General features: G+C 43.8%; 2 protein-coding genes across 2 annotated transcripts in view; one reads left to right on the top strand and one right to left on the bottom strand.

Moving 5' to 3' along the window:
• Nucleotides 1-14,021, top strand: part of LOC113024422 (voltage-dependent T-type calcium channel subunit alpha-1H-like) — a 61,583-nt gene extending 47,562 nt beyond the window's left edge. Inside the window, exons 26-35 of the mRNA XM_026171519.1 lie at nt 3,728-3,879; nt 3,977-4,086; nt 4,171-4,304; nt 4,390-4,460; nt 7,699-7,777; nt 8,038-8,159; nt 8,527-8,811; nt 8,898-9,048; nt 9,916-10,475; nt 11,028-14,021. Coding sequence (XP_026027304.1) covers nt 3,728-3,879; nt 3,977-4,086; nt 4,171-4,304; nt 4,390-4,460; nt 7,699-7,777; nt 8,038-8,159; nt 8,527-8,811; nt 8,898-9,048; nt 9,916-10,475; nt 11,028-11,669 — 2,306 coding nt within the window. The 3' untranslated portion in view covers nt 11,670-14,021. The remainder of the gene's footprint in view (nt 1-3,727; nt 3,880-3,976; nt 4,087-4,170; nt 4,305-4,389; nt 4,461-7,698; nt 7,778-8,037; nt 8,160-8,526; nt 8,812-8,897; nt 9,049-9,915; nt 10,476-11,027) is intronic.
• Nucleotides 14,022-14,336: 315 nt separating this feature from the next.
• LOC113024423 (synaptogyrin-3-like) lies at nt 14,337-21,031 on the bottom strand. Its single transcript, XM_026171520.1, has 4 exons — nt 20,712-21,031; nt 19,292-19,526; nt 17,644-17,789; nt 14,337-15,326 (listed from the first exon to the last, which is right to left on the bottom strand). The coding sequence occupies exons 1-4, from the start codon at nt 20,814-20,816 to the stop codon at nt 15,099-15,101; spliced, it is 714 nt and encodes a 237-aa protein (XP_026027305.1). The 5' UTR covers nt 20,817-21,031; the 3' UTR covers nt 14,337-15,098.
• Nucleotides 21,032-21,577: the final 546 nt, after the last annotated feature.

The following is a 21,577-nucleotide window of genomic DNA, read 5'->3' as shown; positions in this document are numbered from 1 at the left end:
CTAAAAGCCTTTACGAAATTCTGCATGAAATTCTCCGTTTTTTGGACGCTAGCTTGTCACGTAACATATATATATAGACTGAAATCACTGTGATTTTGTGAAAAATATGTCAACCTATGACCAGCTGGTCCTGATGTTTCCAAACAAGAAAAGGAAAAAACTGAGATTCTGGGTTCCTGCAACTCTCATGAGAAGGCAGCAGGAGGAAGAATTTCATGTTTTGACCCAGGAGTTGAAATTCTATCGCGTCTGCTTCTGTGCATATTTCAGGATGTCAGTGGGACTGTTGAAACTTTTACTGGCAGACTTGGCATTTATTGTGGTCAATGTGAATGGCTCTATTAAGAATAGGTGAGTCCGAAAAATAGTTTTAAATCACAAAATATTTGCACAAATTTTACACGTCCGGTGTGTAAAGGCCTTAAAGATACAATTTGAAATGGGCTCTAAGTTGTCTGCTATGTGTAGACGCAACATTGGTTCATCCCTTGAGCTGGATGTCCGTTTATGCTTGAATGATTCACACGTCAGTGTTCAGCGGCTTAACAAATGAAAATGGTCAGGTACAAGGACTGGACTGAAAATGGGTGAAAAAGCAGCCAATGTCCAAAGAAAAAACTTTGAAAGACCTTCACAAAGCCGGGAGAACTGTTACTCAGGACCACTTTAAAAAATAGCAGGAGGGCCGGCTCAAAATCTGCACAGTGCTTTAAGTGGACATCCAAACGTTACACCTGTAACTGCTTAACATGTGATTCCTAAACCACCTGAAAAAAACCATGCAGTCGTGATTCAAGAAAGGGGACACACACGTTGCTTTCACTTCACTTTCTTTAAGAGGTATTGTAAAGATCTTGAACCACTGGTGGCTTCACCCTACCCAGAAGTCTTTAGAGTCTCCCCTGATAGTTGCACCATTTTCCATTCTGCCTGCTAGAGTTGCCTCCTCCTCTGCTCTTTACTCCCTTGGCCATGAAAATGATCCCATCACCATATACCATCCTAAATCTAGTAAAATGTCTTTTTTTGGTCTATCGCAGGCCTAACACAGAGAGACAGACAACCATTTGCATTCACATTTGCGGGCAATTTAGAATCACAAATTGTGGGAGGAGTACCTGGAGAAAACCCACGCAGACACAGAGAGAGCATGCAACTCCACACAGGAAGGTCGGGTGATGGAGCTGAACTCAGGGCCTTCTTGCTGTGAGGCAGTAGTGCTAATCACTGTGCAACCATCCTGCTCCCTCTCTTCCAAAAAACAGAAGCAGAACATGAGTGCACTATTTCCTCCCATAGGGGCTAAATAATCATCGATACTCATTATTCCATATGGGCTGATAATTACACAACATAGGATCACTACAGGATGTCAGCTGCAGGTCGATAGTCGATGTTCAGCGGCACATATAGATCAATCAGGGTTCTTTTGCTATTTATTACAGTTAATCATTGGGTCCTGGGCTCTCTCCATCTGATCGCATCTGTCTTTGTGACCTCATCTCTCTATGCTGCTGTTCCTCTTTTAAGTTCTCTTTCACTCCCTCTCACTGTGGAACAGTTTCAGTGGCCAAATCGACTGCAAATGCAAATGCAGATGATTCATAAATACGCTTCAGGGGAAACTGATTATGGCTGGAAGATGTATCAGTTGATTTCTACAAAGGGAAAAGTAAGGTCATCCCGCTTCCTTTCTGCGCTCGGCCCATGTTCCGCACTAAGATCACAGTGAGTTCCGGCTAGCTCGCCCAGCTGCCTCAGAATAAGTCATTTGTAAGATGGTTAACACGGCTTTAATCACACATGGAGGTGTAAGGTAAGGCTTTCACACAGTGTGCCTTGCGAAAGAAATGCTCTAGCTTAACAGTCCTCTCCTTCATCCTCCGAGCTCGTAGATGAGGCAGTGGCTTTCTCATGTCCTGACTCATCTGCTGCTACAGCAACGGGAGATAACTCTTCCTGCATCTCCTCTGGCCTCGCCTGCGCCCGTTAGCTTCCATCTCCTTTTCCTTTGAAAAATGTTCATACATCCCTAGCCTAGCGACCAGCAGATGCCAACAAAGACAAGTCCTCACACACACACACACACACACACACACACACACACACACACACACACACACACACACACACACACACACACACACACACACAAAGAGAGAGAACAGAGAACAACCCAAAAAGAGTTGAACATTTTTCATGTGCTCGATGAGCAATATCCATTATTTTCCAGCTTTAAGGCACGATTATGTTTTCTTTTGGAGGAACTATTCATAAAGCATTCTGGGCCCAGGTCTGCTGACGCCTGTACACGAGCACATTATTCCCAGTGTCCGGAACGATCAGCTTCCATTCGAACTGGTGCGTCAGAGTGCGCTGAAAGTAGGACATGTCATTTGTGGTTTATGAGTGTCTCTTTTCTCTGCTCTACTATCTCATCAGGTCTGTCGGTGTTAGAGCATTTTATTTCTCAGCATTAAATTTCATAAAAGCCAGCATGTGTTGACGAGTAACCTTGACTTATTATGTAGCGATTTCCTCATTCTTTTCTTTTCCTCACTTTTCAAAGCAAATCTAGTTTTAGTTTGTTTATGTCACTTCTCCTTTGGAGTCTGAAGCAGAAGAAACGGGTGCAGAGGGAAAAGGTACAAAAAAAATGATCCTGCTTTAAACAACAAGGGAAACATGCCTGCTGGAGAACTGAAAGAAAATGCTGGCGCTGATGCTGGCAGTAAACCCAGCGTCACTGCGTCAGCCAGTCAAAAGTGCTCCAACCAAACTAATGGAGCTATTTCTTTATGGAGCTTAGTACATGGACCTATTATACATTCACTGGCCAGTTTATTATGTACAGTGTGCTAGGGCCCGATTTAACAAGGCGCAGCAAGATTTTGGTCCACATTCACATGAAAGCATCACACAGAGCTCCATATTTGTTCCACCACATCCCAAAGGTGCTCTGTTGGACTGAGATCTGATGATTGTGAAGGCCTTCTGCTCCTGTAGACCATCTGCTTCAAACACATTCAGAGATGCTCTTCTGCATTCCTTTGTTCTAACAAGCAAACTTCAGCAGGTTATCTTGACCTGACTTGCCTGAGTTATTGTGATGTCACTGGCTGAGTGGATAGTTTTGTTAACGAGCAGTTAAAGAGGTGTATCAGTTGGAGCCTGCTGTTGTCTAAAATTTTATCCTGAGGCATTAAATTGTCTTAAAATTGTATCAAATATTCCCTTGTCAGGGAATGTGTCTACATAGTTCTGGTCATTTCGCATAGGTGTGCACACACGCATAGTCAGCACCCCTACATACACACACATTTTCTTTCTCTTGCTAGATTTCTGTCTCTCTCTCTGTACGCTCTCTCTGCAGTGTAATCTCTAGTAGTGCTCTCCTCTTAGTCAGTTAACTGTCTGGCAGCAGACAGCGAGGGTTTCTGCTCAAAGACACCTTGAGGTGCCGTGGAGAGTGTGTGTGCATGATGGATAGGACTGAATTCCTGAGGTGGCACTTTTAGTCTGTGCACACACATGCACGCACACACCAGAGTGCCACTTGGCACACGCTTCACCAGTGACCTCATAGCCAATATCATATTTTTCTTTCAGAAGCATTTTAATGACTCTCAGTGTGTGTGTGTGTGTGTGTGTGTGTCTGTGTTTGTATCTCTGTGTGTGTGTGTGTGTGTGTGTGTGTGTGTGTGTGTGTGTGTGTGTGTGTGTGTAGGGGCCCTTGAGAAGCCGTATTACGCCGACTACTCTCCGTTACGTCGAAGCATCCACACCGTGTGCACCAGCCACTACCTGGATCTCTTCATAACCATCATCATCTTCACAAACCTCCTCACCATGAGCATGGAGCACTACAACCAACCTCAGGTAACCATGGCAACACCTTCCTCCACCTGTCCTAAAACCATAGTAATGAAGCACAATGCAGTGGTATTGTAGAAGTGTGTATCTGTGTGTCCTGCAGTACCTCGAGGAGATACTGAAGTACTGCAATTATGTCTTCACGCTGGTTTTCGTCATCGAGGCCATTCTGAAACTCATCGCGTTTGGTCTTCGGCGCTTTTTCAAAGAGAGGTATCCCCAGTCGCGCATGGAGACAGAGGCTCTCAAAAAGCATCCCTTCAGAAGCTAATATTGTTTTTGTCCGTGTGTGTCAAGATGGAACCAGCTGGACCTCGCCATTGTGTTGCTGTCCATCATGGGTATCACACTGGAGGAAATAGACCTGAGTGCTTCCCTGCCCATCAACCCCACAATTATACGGATAATGAGGGTCCTCAGGATAACACGAGGTAAGCACACGGGGAGACAAACACAGAAAAAAAAAAAACACGACGGGGTGAGGCTGATAAGAGCTGACATGTTGCGATATTTCAGTGCTGAAGCTGTTAAAGATGGCGACGGGGATGAGAGCTCTGTTGGACACGGTGATGCAGGCTCTGCCTCAGGTAAGAAGCATCTATTGTGCTTGTACAGTTAAACATGTCTTTTTAAATGGCTGCCTGGTGTCCAGATCTGATGAAAAGCAGATGGCTTGTTTTATTTAGCAATTTACGAGGCCTGGCACTGACTGCCTCTTCCATGATTTATCACTTATTCCTCCCAAGCAGTGCTATACCAGCGACACCTAATAATCACTAAACAAAGAAGAAGACATACTCAGATTTAGCTAAAAGGTACCTGCAGATCCTTAAACTCATCAGTTAAATCCTGACTTTTTGGCATGTTATGAAACAGTTTGGCTTTGGGATGATTGTTTTGCTGCTTGCTGACGAATAAAGCAGAACATCCAAAGATCCAATCTGAAAAGCTTTCTTTTCTTTGAGGCACAAAAGCTCTGCAGACAAAAGCTGCATTCAGGCAGATTTTACCAGGCAAATACACTGGTAGATATATCACACTTTTCCACTGTATTTAAGCACTCAAACCACTTTCTTACTATAAGCTTCATTCACACACCCATTCATATTTGCACCACCAACCGCCAATCACATCGCCAACCTTCTGATTACCTCCTGAGCTCCTTTCCTGTGTGATTTTTTTTTCAAGCCTGTGTTTATGTCCTCTACTAACACTGACAGCCTGGACCACTACCTCAAGGTGCTTTATATTGTAAGGTAAACCCCAATCAAACAACCCCCTATGAGCAAGCACTTGGCGACACTGGGAGGGAAAAACTCCCTTTTGACAGGAAGGAATTTCCTGCAAAACCCGTCTCAGGAAGGGGCGGCTGGTTGGGGATAATAGAAGGGAGATGGATGTAGTCACTGTGACGCCACCGGGGGTCTGCAGACTCTCCTTTTGAAGCCAAAAGTTATGAAATTTAAATGAAAGGCTGCTGTGCTAAGTTAGCAGCTAGCTTGGTTAGCAAGACTCCATGGGTGCAACACAGTCACAGATACCTGCTAATTAGTGCTAACTACAGATGACCCTGTCTAGCTTTTTCCAGTTAAGATATGCTGTTGATACCTTGGCTGTCTAAAACACTGGCTAACACAGTGGAAACAGTTAAAAATATTAGAATATCACGCACAGAAAAAACAGCTAAGCTAAGACTTCTCAGCCAGTTTGACCTAGCCACAAAGCTAGTCATATTTTTTGCCACATAAATGCATTAACTTTTTCCCCCATAAAGACATTGAAGACCTCTTCTGTGCCCTTAATAATGAGTTTTGACAAGTATATATCAATAACGCTGGGTTAAAGGACCATTAGAGTAGCCATAGTAACCTGTATAGGCAGAGATAACCCTCAATAATGTCTAATACACACCCAGCTATTTTGTTCTGGAAACAGGCCGGAAATATGACACAAACCTCTCAGTTCAGAAAAGAAAAACAAGGGTTAGCCACAATAGGCGTCTACTAAGGAAAAAAAGGCCTAAACAAGGTTGAAATCCAACATCAAGCACCTGCCTATCACTAAATTGCTACATCAAGTTATCGGGTCAACTACTAATTGGAAGGTTTGTGGTTTGACCCCTGGCTGCTCCGGTCTGCATACCAAAGATCTTTGGGCAAGATACTAACTCCAAGTTGCTCTACGATGCATCCATCGCAGTATGACTGTGTGTGAATGTTAGACAGAAAGCATGTATGTAGAAAAGGCAAGGGAAAATTTTCTTGCATGATTGAGGCAAGGTGTATGAAGTGCTTTGAGTGCTCCAATAGAGTAGAAAAGGACTTTATAAGAACAAGTCCATTTACCATTTATAGTAAAAAGGTAAAAAGAAAAGAAAATGTGTCTTAGATGTGGGAGCAGCAACACTAGTTCACCATTTTGGTCCAGATTAAATTCCAACTATTAAATGGATTATCATAAAATGTTTAGCAAATATTCACGATGAGGCCAAATGAATTTAGCTTTCCAGCTGACGTTTGTAGCTTTCATTTAAATTTCTTCATGATGTGGATGGATTGTAGTGAAGTTTAGCATCACTGTTTATGTTCCTCTGTGGCTGAACACTCTCATATGTTAACCTTTTAATGGTTAACATGCGAGTGTCAGATTTTACCTGATATACTAGTAGAATATGGTCTGAACTTTTACAGCACTTTTTAACCTTAGCAGATCTTCAGAGCACTTTAACAATGTCTCTGTCATTAATTCGTGCAACTGGGGACTCTGTGAACTTCTCTTACCCAAGGACATTTTAGCATTTGGAAGGAGCAGCCAACATTCTGCAATTAGTTTAAAACCCAGTCATTCACCTGAGCAATGACTCAGAAACATCCCCATCAGCCTCAGCTCTACTTGTGTGTTAACTTCTAATTAACAAATATTAGCACGCTAACAAGCGTGGGCATAACATCATAATTATGGTGCGCACTACTAGAGATCTGCACATTAGCATTGTATCTGTGAGCGTGTTACCATTAAGTCAAAGCGCTCCTGTGCCTAAGTATAGCATCACAGAGCTGCCGCCTTCCCCGTGTGCCTTCTTTGAATATAATGTGGGAAGGCTTTGGGGAGGATCAACCAACCTTCCTCGGGGGACCCCACAAGAAACAAGGGAGAAAGGGTGAGGGAGGGGGCGGTGGTGCACATCAAACAAGCGGAAACATGTATACAAGTACACATTTATAAGGTGTGGTGATGGTTTTGACCTGCAGCTTAACCATGTTCATTTTAAACGACCGTGCTCATCTTTGCATATATTCAAACAAACCAGCGGAAATCTCAGCTATAAAGAAAATACCCACGATCCTCCACTTCCCATTTGTGTAGTATTTGTGTGTCTTTGAAGTGACACGTCACTGCAGGGGATCAAACCCACGTCTTTGCAGCGCCGTCCAATGCGCTTGTTTCCAGTTCGCTTCATCGGTGGATGCACCTTTTATCTAATTAGACATCGCCGTGCCTCCTACCATGACGAGAGGCAGGCCAGAACTCGGTGACAAGCGTGTTTGTGACTCATCAGGGTTGGGTCCAGGCGCCAAAAACTCACTTGTTTCTCAAGCCCTAAAACGTAAGGTGTTATTCCACTCCAGGTACCATGATGGATCCCGTTAGTTTTTAAGGAGTAGTAAACGTCAGTGCAGTAAGGCTCAGCGGTCTCTGTCTTTGGGCCTATCCTATCTGTTGGCGTCTCCCTCTCTCTCTTTTTCAGTGTATACTGTACATGTCTATTTTTTGGTGTATCATACACTCTATATATCTGTTTGTGCGTGTAATGTGTCCGTCTAGGTGGGGAATCTGGGTCTGCTCTTCATGTTGCTGTTCTTCATCTATGCAGCTCTGGGAGTTGAGCTCTTTGGAAAACTGGGTTAGTGTGTGCGTGCATGTATGTGCAAGAGTGTGCATGTGAGCCTGTGCATGCGTGCAAGCGGGTGCGACCGACGGGTGATTTATGTGTGGATTACATAAACAAGCATAAATTTTGCTGAGTTACATACATTAATTAATGCCAATTTAGAATCAGCAACCTAATCAGTGATCTAATCTGCGCGCAGTTCTCTTTCTTCTCCCCCCTTGCCTTCGTCTCCCACACTTACCGGATCTAATATTCCTTTCATCCTCTTTCAGAGTGCTCAGACGAGAACCCGTGCGAGGGTCTCAGTCGCCACGCTACCTTTGACAACTTTGGCATGGCTTTCCTCACGCTCTTCAGGGTGTCCACCGGGGACAACTGGAATGGGATCATGAAGGTTGTTACTCTTCCTTTCCTCTACTCTGAGGGGGTTTTTTAAGAAGATGGATGGACGACTGAGTGCATGTTTGTGTCTGCGTGTCTCAATGCATAGGTTATGAGACAGCCTCTGCATTAAGCAGAGAGCAGATCACTGTTTTTTTATGACAGACTAAGAGCTGATGACATTCGAGGGTCAGGAGAGTGTATTACTCTTCTGTGACAGGCTCAAGGTCCTTTTGGGCTCAGATCAACATCTCCCCCTGTAGGAGATGAGAGGAAGTACAGCAGAGCGCATTAATATATCACCCTAATCCCTTCATTTATCATCAGGTTATTGCTTCTTGATCCTTTATCGTCTCCTCTTCCCTTCCGTTATCATCCAGGACACACTGCGCGAGTGTCGCCCGCAGGATCGCCACTGCCTCACCTACCTGCCCTTGATCTCGCCCGTTTACTTCGTCACCTTCGTCCTCACGGCTCAGTTTGTGCTTGTCAACGTGGTCGTGGCCGTTCTGATGAAGCACCTGGAGGACAGCAACAAGGAGGCACAGCTGGAGGAGATGGAGGAGAGGAGGGAGAGGGAGGAGAGAAGAGAGCGGGAGGAGGCCAGTCGACGGCTCAGCACCGCGTCTGTGGGCGGGGACTTAGAGCTGGACGCACCTGCCCAGGTGCCTGCTTGTATTTCTGCATGCGTGTAAGCTAGCAGGGTAGAGATGACAGTGAGAGTAACAGTGTTGGTGATGTCATGTGCCAGGTGCAAGTTGAGGATGAAGGGTGTTCCCATGGCAACCTACTGAGCATGGGACGCATGCTCTCCCTCCCCAGCGACAGCTATCCTCAGCCGCTCAGATGCTCTCCTTATCCGCTCATTGGCCACGAGGCATTCTCCGGCTACAGCTTCTCAGGTAATTTGGCTGTTTATAGCCAATCGAATTAAGGAACTGTTTTTTACTGTCCTATAACAAGTAAATGACTCCTGTAAAGATTATTGCTTCCATAAATAGCTTAGAAGGCAGCAGAGCTGTGAAGTTTGCACAAGGTAAGGCAATGTTATCAAAGGCCTTAAGGAAGGAGATATTTGTTATGGATTTAAATGGAATTGATAGAACTATACGCCTGCCACGTCTTTCCCATCTTTAGTTTATATTTGGATTGTAACAAATCCTGGAACAGCCAGGTATCCCACGAACAAATAAAAAACAACAGAAAATGTTGGGTCATCCAATATAAAACCAACCACATCTCAATTGCACACACCGTAATTCTTTGTTTCCACTCAGTGTTCTCTCTCAGATGTTTAACAATATGCTGTAAGTAAAAGGTTTATCATAGATTAAAACTAGAAATCAAGTAGTTCTAGATTTGGAGTGTGCCTGTAGCATTACCTGGAAGTTATTTTCAGTCTTGTCATGTTAAAGTGTCTTTTTTAACAGTGGGAGTTTATTGCACCAAGTGAGCTGAATATAGAGTCCTCCACTGGAAGTCATGTTAACTAAAATTGCCAATGAGATAAAGATGAGGTGAAACTGAATCGTGACTTGGTCTCAAAACAGTTTTTTCATCTCCTGAGTTGTGAAAACGTACTGAAATATAGGAGCTGATGGTGTGTGTGTGTGTGTGTGTGTGTGTGTGTGTGTGTGTGTGTGTGTGTGTGTGTGTGTGAGTGGCTGTGAGGTGAAACAACTCTTTTAAAAAAAAATGCATCTAACGGTTGAAGTCTTGCTTTTTTTTGTTCTAGCTGTCATCTTCATAATCCACGTTACTGTCTGCAGGCTCCATGTCATCTCTGGGCTCCAGTGGAGGCGGCTCCCTGCTGCAGGTTCCAGGAGCTCTGCCAGCCATCAGTCACGCTTCACTGGGGTCTGGACGCAGCTCAAGGCCAATGATCTGCCTCAGCACATCTCACAGCATCGACAGGCACTCCTCACACAGACTCGGCTCAGCCAACAGCGTAGAAGGATACAGGTTTAGCCCCACTCACAGAGCCAAGAGACACAGACTGAACTCGGCTCACAGCATAGACGGATATAGATTCAGCCCAGCGCATCGCATCAACAGACACAGACTCAGCTCTGCTCACAGTATGGACGGATACAGGGTGAATCCGGATCCCAGCGCCGAGCGGCCGAAGCTCATGTCCAGCCACAGCATAGACAGGCATCCGTCGCTCAGACTGAGCCCCACGCACAGCGGCGGCAGGCGTCCTTCTTACTGGCTCAGTCCCGAAGACAGTTTAGACAGAAACAAGTTGAGCCCCTCCTACGTCCCTGACAGTTCAGCCATGAGGAGACCAGCATCCTTCCGCGCTGCAAGCAGACAGTTAAGGAGACAGGTGTGTTTTTATGACGATGATAGCTGAACACAAACACACTGCAAACCTTTTTCAGCTCAGTTTAGTTCAGTTTTATTGATAAAGTATCAAATCACAACAACAGTCGCCTCAAGCTGCTTTATGTTGTAAGGTAAAGACCCTATAATAACATATCTGCTGGGGGTGAGGAGAGGAAGACAGTTATATTAGTTTAGTTCTACAAGTTTAACAGTTTCCCTTTGAATCAATTAAATAAGCCAGGTGAGATTCGAAGGATTTAGATGGTGCTTTTTAATTTTATGGGAATGAATCGGAATCAAGCTGAGAGGTTAGAGGGCATCTCTCCAAAAAATTTAAAATCGCAACGTCTGCAAAGTTTGAAGTGGGTGGTAGTTGCTTATAATCAATTTTGGGGCCTTTTTGTGTTTGTAAGGAACAAAAAATTATCTAAATGTATTTTTTAGTATTCCATCTTTTGCTCCAGGTTGATCTGCAGCACACAAGCCTACACGCACTTTACAACAGTCTGCGATTGGCTATCTCATAGTGTTTGTGAATGTGCTGTGTCCGCAGGAGGCCGTGCGCCTCGACTCTCTGGATCAGAGTTCAGCTGACGATCTGGCGGAGCCCCGACTCACTGTGCCCGCAGCCTCCTCCACCCCGCCACGGCAACGGTCGTCCAGCGTTCACACAGTGAAATATGCGCACTCGCAGAGGGTCATCTCCTGCAGGAGCCACAGCCGGAGCCACAGCGATACCGCTGCACAAGAACACGTATCTGAGCAGACAGCCTGTGGCTCTCAGCCAGAAGCAGATTTTGAGAAGAGTTTGAAGGTATCAGTTCCACTCTGTGACTCCAGAGCAGCCAGCCCCGTTCCTGGCTCAGACCCCGCCCCGCAGCCAGATGACGCTGACGCAGAGGTCAGCTGTATTAACAGCTCTGTTCACTCTCACACGCAACCTACCAGCTCCCCGCACAAAAGCAGACACCTCACCCCGAGTCCCGGGGAGCACAGGAGTCGCCTCAGCCATTCGGTGTCCCCGGTTTCAGGCAGGAACAGGAAGCAGCGAATGAGCCCGCCGCCCAGGGAGGAGCCAGTTCCAGTCGCAACCCAACTAACTGACAGCAGCGCTGAGCTGAGGAGGCGGACTTTGTCTTTTGACGCCACAAGCCTCTCTCCTAATCTGCCGGAGGGAAGTTCTGTGGAAGACTAAACAAACCTGTGATGGGATTGGTCATTCTTTGAAGTGGAGGAGCCGAATGTGCTGCTTTAGTGCACGAGAGGGACGGGAGCCGCGGCCGGAAACAGGATTATACCCGTCTCCTGTCCCGCCCCTCGCCTCTTGCACTCACAAGGTTTTCATAGGTTGTGTGAGCAAGACTCAGACTGTGTGTGTACTGAGTGTGTATGTGTTCAAAGACTTGGACCCCTTTTGTGCCGTATGCACACGAGATGCACACAAGAAGAAGTTTCCTTTTCTTCTCTCATAGTTCTAGCTTTAGTTCACTCATAGAGTCACTTTGCAGCTATATTACTCAAACACTAACCCTCCCCCTTGCTTGCTCCACTCGCTCATCCTTTTCCTCGCACCTCAAGCCCAGGTCAGAGTACAAAACTACTCTGAAGGTGCACTGCAGGTTAAGTTAGTGACTGGTCTGCTGTTTTACACAAAGAGACCACACAGCTGGGGCTGCAACTACCTGTTAGTCCACACAACATAACCGGATCACGGTAACGTCTAATCACATTTTTTTCCTCTGTGAAAATACCAAACCCAAGGCACTCGATTCTGTTCATCTGGTTGCAGCTTTTTTTTTAATGGGATAAATGACTTTTTCAGCCATCCAAGTGACTGAAGACTGTTGAATTTCCACATTTTTGAATGTCAAATGACTGAAGTTGTCAGTAGGATTAGTGATTAAATGTTTTTCCCACTGAAAATGCAGCATCCAGGTGAACAGAGTAGGCTGTTCTGGGATTTCTTTACCCCGACAAAAAAGACCAAACAGCAGGTTGTCAGTTTATTATGATTTTGGATCAAGAGGATCAAAGTCATTTAAGTTCTTAGGCTACACACAACCCAGTTTGATCTTAATGAAATAGTAAAATCATTGAACAATATAAAAGAAAAACACCTCAAAATGTTCCCCTTTTTTTCAGTGTAAAGACATACATTCTAAATAGAGTCGCATGTATGAAACCATCTATTTACAGGACAGATGATGAATAATCCTAAAGAAAATAAGTGATTTCAACAATATGTCTCAGTCTTAGTATCACCCCAACTCCTTGACTTAACCACCTTACCATGGTGTGGTACAGCAGGCTAGGAGTAATGTCTTAGTAAGTAAGAAAAAGCTGTAAAACTAACAAATCTGATTAGTTAGCAGAACCCCTCGCAGCATTGCTGCTTGAAAATGTATCCGTCAGTTATCAATATCAAGAGTTGCCAACTGTTTTCTTTTGACTAACCCTTTGATCAACAAGCTGTTTCAGCTCTCATTCAGTTAATAAGATCTGATGATTTTCCTAATTTGCAAACCGGTACTTGAATAGAATTTTCCCCCACTTTGTTCTCTGTGGTGCAGAAATGACAGTTTATGTTTACAAATGTGGTTTTAAGCAGTAGAATTACAAAACGTAATAAAAAATAATAATAATTTGTAACTGAACACCTGCAGTATGTGAATGGTGCAGGCACAATGCCGTTTTATAAGAGACTTATACCTCCACAACAGTAATAATGAATCCTGTACAGCAGCTTGTTGGATATATTATAATAGGAAATTTTATATTAAAGATAGTTTTTGATTTTCAATATGATTCATCTTCAGTTTTTTGGTTTTTGGAGGGGTTTTTTTCTTCATTCATCACGGCCTACAGTAAACTTCTGGGTGTCGCTTGATTGCTCATGGCCTGAGAAAACCTTGATGTCTTGTTGATTTTTGGCCTGTATGCACCCGACCCTGACAGCCTGAAAAATCAATCCGCTCTTTGAACCTTTAAGTTAAAATCATGTAGCGTGACCTAGGCCTTAGTAGTTTCTACCTCGCTTTCCCCCCGATCCCACCCACTCAAAACATTCAGTCAGCTCCGTTTTCTCACAACCCCCCCTCCGTCTTAGTATTCTCAGGGTAGAGGTAGTTCAGACACAGCTGAGTGTGGTGCGATCAGAGCTTTGCGGAGTTAGATTGCCCTCTGCTGGCCCCTTAAATTTGAAGAGGTGATTCAGACAGACGCAGATGTAAAAGAAGGGCTTATTCAGGTGACATAACAATGCGTAAAACTTTGTAGAAAAGGTCAAGAATCTATTTTATTAACACAGTGGGTGGTAGGAGAACTACAAAGGTGAATTTCTACACTTTTGAATGTCAATTTATCTGCTGGTGATGATGAGGATGGATGATGAGGGGTGCCAGTTGTAACGATTGATGATGATGGTGGATGATGCAAATGTTCATAAAGCCGTTTAATGTTCCTGCATATTAATGGAAGCGGGGAATGATACAAAGAGAGGAGATGATTGGACAGTGCTGGAATAAAACCACTTCCTGTCTGACTTTTATCTGACTCAATAACCTTTCTTCTAATTCTGTCCTTTCCTCGTGTGTCAAGATGGTAAAAAGAAACAGAAGCGGAAACATTCGCAGTCTTCAACACGTGCCTCCTAATCTAAAAATAATGATAACACACAGCAGCTGCCTGCTGCCGCTAATGAATTTAACCACTCTATGGCCTTCTTCCAGCAAATGGTGATTAGTATGCTAACACGTCCCCGGATCTTTGTCGCAACACATGATTATTTTCAAAAAAATGTGTTCTCATGTTGCAGGAAGCAAAGAAGTTATTTAAAGATAATGGAAACAAAGGCAGACTCTGGTGGTGGTAGTAGATAGATTTTATTTTCAAATACCACTTCAGCATATCACAATAAAATATTGAATCACATGAATATTTCACACTAAAACACCATAGCATACAAAATGCATTAAGCAGTCCTGCCTTTATTCCCCTGCTAAGAAAATGTAGCATTTTCTGCAAGGTCTGCCTGGCCTCACTCTTTTTGCTCACAATCTATTGGTCAAACCGACCTTCTGTTTGACGTTCAGCCAATGGGAGCTCACGTGTCAGCAGGGCAGCTTGTGATTGGCCAGGCTGACTGAGGACAAACAGAAATAGATAGCTACACAGCTTCCCTGTCCTCCATGTTTCCTTCGCTAAGTTATCTGTTAATAAGGCAGATGGAGCACCATCACTGCATCTACATCTATGTTAATCTGCACTTCACCATATGAACATGCAGTCAAGGCGTGAGCGTGTGTTCTTCCAGGTGTATGTACATGTGTTTCCAGGTGTGTGTGTGTGTGTGTGTGTGTGCATCTGTTTCTAGGTGTGAGGGAGTACAGCGGTGTTTGCGTGCGCCGGTATCTGTGTGTGTGCATGAGCAGAAGACGGAATTCTTGACACAGACAGTTACAAATAACTAAGCTGAGCCAGCAGTTGCCATGGTGATAACATATCACGCTTCACATGACCCAAAATCCTGCCAATCCCAGGAGAGGACGGAGAAACCGCTCAACAGTGAGGCAGGAAGTTGTCCATGTCGTGTACATCTTGTCCTTCTCTCCCTGAGTGTGTGTCTCTAGAAGGCAGGAGCCAAGGGTCTCTGCTGTGTGAGCTTCTGGGGGTCCAGGGTTTCAGTGAAGGGCGGAGCTTGATAGGGATTTGTGGTAACTATGGTAGCGCCATTGGCAATAGGGTATGGTGTAGCTCGAGTGTTGCTAGGGATGGGATCCAGGTGTTGCCAGGTGAATAAGTTTGAGTTACTGCCGGTTAAGAAGCGTCTCAGCGCACTCAGCGTCAGCACAGCCTGTTAGTAACACACACGCAGACACACACATGTTAACGATTAACACTGTTAATCACACGCTGAGTAACACTCTGTTTTTAGAGAAGCCTGCAGATGTGCACGGGTTGGTTAAAGATGCAGTGACGAAAAATGGACAGAAGAAGCACGAAGGTGAAGAAGAAGAAGGTTTACACCACTTGGGATTAAGTGTTGTGCTTTTCCATTACGCAGTTTCAGAGTCTTCAATGAAACAACAGCGCAATGTAACAATATAAAAACCTGCAGAGCTGAAAAATCAAACTGCAGTTCCTCGAGTGGCCACTCGAAGCTCGCTCCCAGAGTGAGACACTCATGTTAAAATGCCCAACTTTACATCAGAAATAAACATGTTTACAGCCTGCTATACTATGTTTTGGTCTCCATAGCCAATTTACCTCCTTAATAACATCGCAATAACAGTGAAGGCATGAAGGCTTAAAATTATGTGTGAATCAGGCCATATTTAGTCTGTGCTCATCTGTGGTGACATTCAGGTATTTTATTTGCATGTTATTTAACACCATTTAGCAAGTATCTGTGACTGTGTGACACAAAGTCTATGTATGCAACTTGCTGACTAGGCTGGCTAACATTACCTGATACCTCAGCAATCCACCTTCTCATAAAAATACGGTTGATTCTGAAGTCTCACAAAACCCAGATGATGACAGATATAATGCTAAACTAAACTCTTTAAACTAAAAGCTGCTCTTATTCATTGAGTTATGGACGCTATAAGGCTCATTTGACAGAATGGGACCGCTGCGTTAATGGTTTTACAGAGGAAAATAAGTAATATGTTAACTACTTAAAGCCTGGGCTATTTTTTTAAATTATATTTACTTAGTGTATTTAGTGGTGAGTCAGAAGAAATTCTGTCGTAGGTACAAATTTGGAAGATGCAAGGAAACAGTGAGCGTTAAGTATGGGCAACATATGTTCAACAAGAAAACTGAAACGAATGCAAACAGAGAACCTGATATTGCATTTGCAGGCGACTCATAAAATGAATCCAATATACAGGAAATCGAACAACATATGAATGTTAATAATCGTTGTGTGTATGTGTGACAGTGCACATGCAGACACATAGACATAAATGCGCTGCGATCATTATTGTAAGATTATATTTATTTGTTTTTATTAAACCCGAGTGTCTCCTATCACACTGAAACTGGGCATAAAACATGCATTTAATTATAGCAGTGTTAGGCTCCCTGTCACTCACACTGTGCCTACAATTGGAAACCTTCTCAAAATGCCTCAGGTTTCATTTTAATGACAGATGAAATACCAGGTGCCAAGTTCTCACACCCACACTGGCTCTACACTGGGATAACAAACTGGAAAATTCATCCCAGTTTCCCCAGTTTAGTGTCACAGTGGGAGAGCAGTCCATCCCAGCTGCTGCTAAAAGAACAATTCAAAGTACTGAAATCCTTCTTTGTACTGTTATAGACTACTGTGCATCTGATAAAACCTCAAACTCAAGGACCTGTGACTTAAGCGAGACACTAGGCTGTTTATCATCATCTCACACAGACCCTCTTTGGTTCGACACAAGGTTATATGCAGATTTAACTGCTTTCAAACACAAGCTTCCTGTCAAAAAAAATGACAGCCTTGAAGCCCAAACAACTACAAGGTGTCACTCGCTAATCATGTTTAATGAGTAATGCCCTCCAGAGAGGAGCTACAGCCTGAAGACGACCGAACCTTTAATATGATTGTTTGCCACCTGCTACTAACCCTCTGCAGGGGAACAATTGAGTCCTTTTCAACTTAATGGTTAATAAATGACTGAAAAAGTGAAACCACTTCCTTGACACAATTAGAGCTTATCCGATGACAGTGAGATGAATGGCTGCTATAGGTTGGTGTTAAGCTAGTTTTAACAGGCTCTACTGAGTCACCAGGGGATAATAAATGAGCTAACTGTCTCAGTTGAAATATATTCTTGCAATGCAGTTCTCAGCAGTGAGATGCTTTGTCAGCAAAACTACACAAACACACACACGGTCAAACAAGCACCGACGCCTGGAAGCTGCCCAGGTCAACCAAGTGTGTGCGGCAGTGTTAGACTTGAGAGAGGGCCGGGGGGGTCGTGGGCAGCAGCTGCTCGACCTCCGTGAAGGAAACGCTCTTAAATGTGTTCATGGTCAGCAGACACTGATAACCCTGAAAACACACACGCGAGCATGCAGGTGATCAAATATCAGATGATGATGATAACCACATGCTCACAGGCGTGCAAAAGACAAAGAGGGCAGTGGGAATCGACAGGTGTAAGCATACACACCCAGGAGAGGATGGAAAAGAAGCAGAACGCGATGGTGGCTCTGGCTGCGTCGGAGCCCTGCGCCAACGGCAGCTCTTCCGGAGAGGTCGCCTGCCACTGATTGGCCAGAAAACAGAAGCCGACAAACCACAGGAAACATGCAATACCTTTGAGGAGAGGAAAACAGGCCTTTTAGATGCAGGGTCACTTCATAATTACCACATTTTTCCCAGTTCGACTTTTTACAGAAAAAAGTGTCTCCAGTCTATTTGAGAACCAGAAAAGATGAATTTTGTCTCCTTTCATGTTAAAGAGAGATTCTGCTCTCTGTTGTTTTTCTGACTTGATTATGAAGCAAATTGTAAAAGGCAAAAAAGAAAGAAGATTATACTCTATTCATGTTTTTTTCATTCTAAAAATATATTTTATTCCTTTGATGTTCTCAGCTTCTCTGCACTGAAGGCTTCAGATAACTATTAAACATACAAAATCAAGTTTCAGCCGCTGAATTAACAGGTGTCATGGGCTACGTTTAGTACAGCACTGCTCACAGTGCTCACAGTAAGCATGATATATGATCAATAGTTTTAGCTGAGCGTTATTAGTGTGCTAACATTTCCTAATTAGATATAAACACAAACTGTTAGCTGAGGAAGGACAATCATTAATCTTTGTTTTTCATAACCCGGCATATTGGATAGATTGAAAATGTGTACTAATGACCACGGACTGAATCACCAGCTATTACAATTTATCCCAACAGCAACCTGAATGTGTGCTAAATTATGCGCTGTTTCACTCAACACCACAAAGGTGAAGCTCATGTTGCTGTTAAAGAAAAATCCTTTCCTTTAAAACAGGGGTGTCAAACATAAGGCTCCGGGACCATGAATGGCCCCACAATAAAGCACCAATCCAGCCCACTGGACAATTTTGGAAAATATGAACTGTATTTTCAGATGTTTTATAGCTTTTATGAATGACACAGACCTCCACCATGGACATTAAATGACAGAAATCTTCATGTTTCTTGACCATCTATTAAAGCGACACTTTCTGTCAATTACAAAAAAACCTATTTTACAATCACAGGACAGTTTACTCAATGAGCTACCACAACTTTTTCTGTAATTTTTACACATTCATTTCTTGCATTTTAAGCCTAAAGAGTCATGCTGACAGATTTCTTTCATTTACTACAGAAGCGTTTTTTTTTAATTACTTTGAAAGACTGATGTGTATTATTGAAACTGCACTTCTTTTACTGTCTTCGGGCAGGACTCAGGCTAGCTGCCAGTGTTCTGCTAAGCTAAGCCAAGTGCTGGCTGAAAGTAAAGATGTGCAGTTCCCAGAAGATTAAAGAATACAGTGTTATATGCCTGATATTTAAATGTTGTTGTTAAAATGTTTGAGATTTGGCTTTAATACTTTTGTTTTGCCTATTTGAAACTGATCGACTTGCCGCTTGAATTTAAGGGGTTTAACAAAAGTGTTGTATTTAGGATTCAGGGGTGTAAAAAGTAATTGGGCAAGCCAAGATAATTTTAAATATAAGGATTTTCTTCTTTGTTAATATCCAAAAGATGATGTCTAGCACATGTACCTCAAATGCTCCTGGACCTAGCTCTACGTTGTGTGTTACGATATTCGGCCTGTGATAACTGTGTACCAGAAAAGACGAGATCCAGCAGGACCGCACGTTTTCTGTCCCTGACGCTGCTGATGCTGGGAAAGTAAGCATCCAGGATGAGAAAAAAGATGCTGCCGAGGAAACAGGCCACGCCCACGGTGACACCGAAGTTACAGGCGTCGGCGTTGTTGTTGAAGATGCAGAGCAAACGCTCGCTGCCGATGTTGATGTAGCCTTCATTCACAATGCAGCTGAACACCACGATGGAGAAAACCTGCAGGGAGAGACGTGTTGGCCGGTTTATTACCTGACACGCAGAAGAGAATTAACTCACACCGGCGCGCCAGTGCCATGCATTCCTGCGGTTGAGAGCTCAAAGACCAAGGATATCCTTCTTCTCCACAATTAGATGACACTTTAAAAGGGTTATGTCGCCCAAATTGCAACAAAAACAAACACTTGTGCCAGTTACTTAAATGTCATCATGTGACACACCGTGCAGAAAATGAACTCTGATATAAAAGGAAACAGAAACTGAGTAAAGATAATACCAAGTAATAAGAATGGGATTTCTTTCAAAGACAACTGGTTTCTCAAAGCACTAAGAATTTTCCTTTTATTTATTTATAAAACACAAATTGAATCATTTGCCAGAGGTAGATAAAACTGTTAGTTTTTAAAGCACCCTTGTTTAATGAATCTGTAGCCAAATATCAGGAGCTACCCTAAAATCCTTTTCAGTTAGACAAAGAAGTGTCATGGATGAGCTTTACAGGTTTCAGCTACACCACTTTTGTATTGTGTGATTGTAATTCAGCTTTACACTGTTCATTTGGTCCACAGAGATCTCATATGTCATTAATACTTCTCAGGACTAGGCTCAAATCATAGTTTGGAGACTAATGGTGAAATCATTCAACTTAATGTCTTCTTTCATCCAGCGGGTGCTAATTGGATAGGTCAAAGAAAAATGGATGGATAGAAATAGAAAAGCAACAGTGACTAGCTGACATATGATGAGCTGAATTATGAAGGACACACACGGGAAAGGAGGGCTGGTGTGCTTTGTTATAACTAGCTCTGCTTTTGCTCATCTGTAGCACATTGCCTCCTGTGCTCCTAAAATGTTGTATGGTGACTCACAGCAGCACAGCACAGAGAAAACAGAGGTGTTACGTTCCGGTTGGGGGGCATTATTATCCCCGAGCGTTCACATTAGCTCCATCCAGACACAAAGAGGCAGCCCTGTAGCCTCTGTGCCAGAGGCTGAAATGATGTGAGCGCTGTAAAAGCTGAAATTCAGACACTCAGCCTTTTGCAAAAATAGCCCACTGATGTAAAATGCAGACGTGAGTGGATGAAACACCAGACAGATGTAAGTGGGAACGAGGCAGAGAGGGGGGCTGCAGGTAGGCCTATCCATTGATGAAGATACCCACACAGTGCAGGGGAGGCTTACCCACGAAAGCAGTCTGAGGACGGTGCGGGGATGCGTGAAGAAGGCGACCGGATCGAAGGCGACGCTCCCGGCCTTCCCGGCGCCGTACGCGCCCGCTGGCTGCATCCCTCCGGCTTTCTGATGGCTGACTCCAGCCGAGAGAACTAGACGAGTCGGTGTGAGCTGCGCGGAGCGGCGACGTCCTACTCCAGCCTCCGTGTGAAGTCACAACGCGTCACCGCCAGCAGCTCGGCACAGGCTGCGGCAATATAACACTCACCGTGACTTCAGCTTAACACCGATATGCTGCGTGGTTTCTGGGTGTCACGCCTGTTTACCCAAAATATCAACGCGAGCTTGAATATCCTTATGTAATTTGTTTCTTGCTAGAAATATGTTAATATTATCGATAACATGTGTACCTTATTTTAAAAAAATAGCGATAAACCCATGTCAAATATAAATATATAAATAAACCAAATAATAGGCGATTTATTTTTGAATAAATAAATAATAAATCTGAAAAAACTGCATAACGAATTATCACAGAGTGAACTGAACCCATGTTAAAGGGAATCTCTGCCCTTTGTTTGCTCCTCCTGGCTCACAGATTGCAGTTTGTTGCATTTATACATGGATAAAACCTCAGCACAGCAGCCTATCACTGACATTTCTGGACAACGTCGTCTATTCACCTCCACAAAACTTTCATTTCGCGTGCTCACGACGTCACCGCGTTGCCTAGCAACTGCCCAACAACTGTCTAAAATCACAGGCCAAACAAGCATGTAGTCTTGTTGTGTCCTTAAACAGGGGAAATAGTGAGGAGAGATGAATGAATGATACTGACACACAGCTCTCGCTTTCACTCACTTTGCTCTAGATCC

This window comes from Astatotilapia calliptera, chromosome 6 (assembly GCF_900246225.1).
Source record: "Astatotilapia calliptera chromosome 6, fAstCal1.2, whole genome shotgun sequence".
Classification (NCBI taxonomy): domain Eukaryota; kingdom Metazoa; phylum Chordata; class Actinopteri; order Cichliformes; family Cichlidae; genus Astatotilapia; species Astatotilapia calliptera.
The sequence above is the reverse complement of the archived record's forward strand: the minus strand, read 5'-3'. Positions and strand labels throughout refer to the sequence as shown.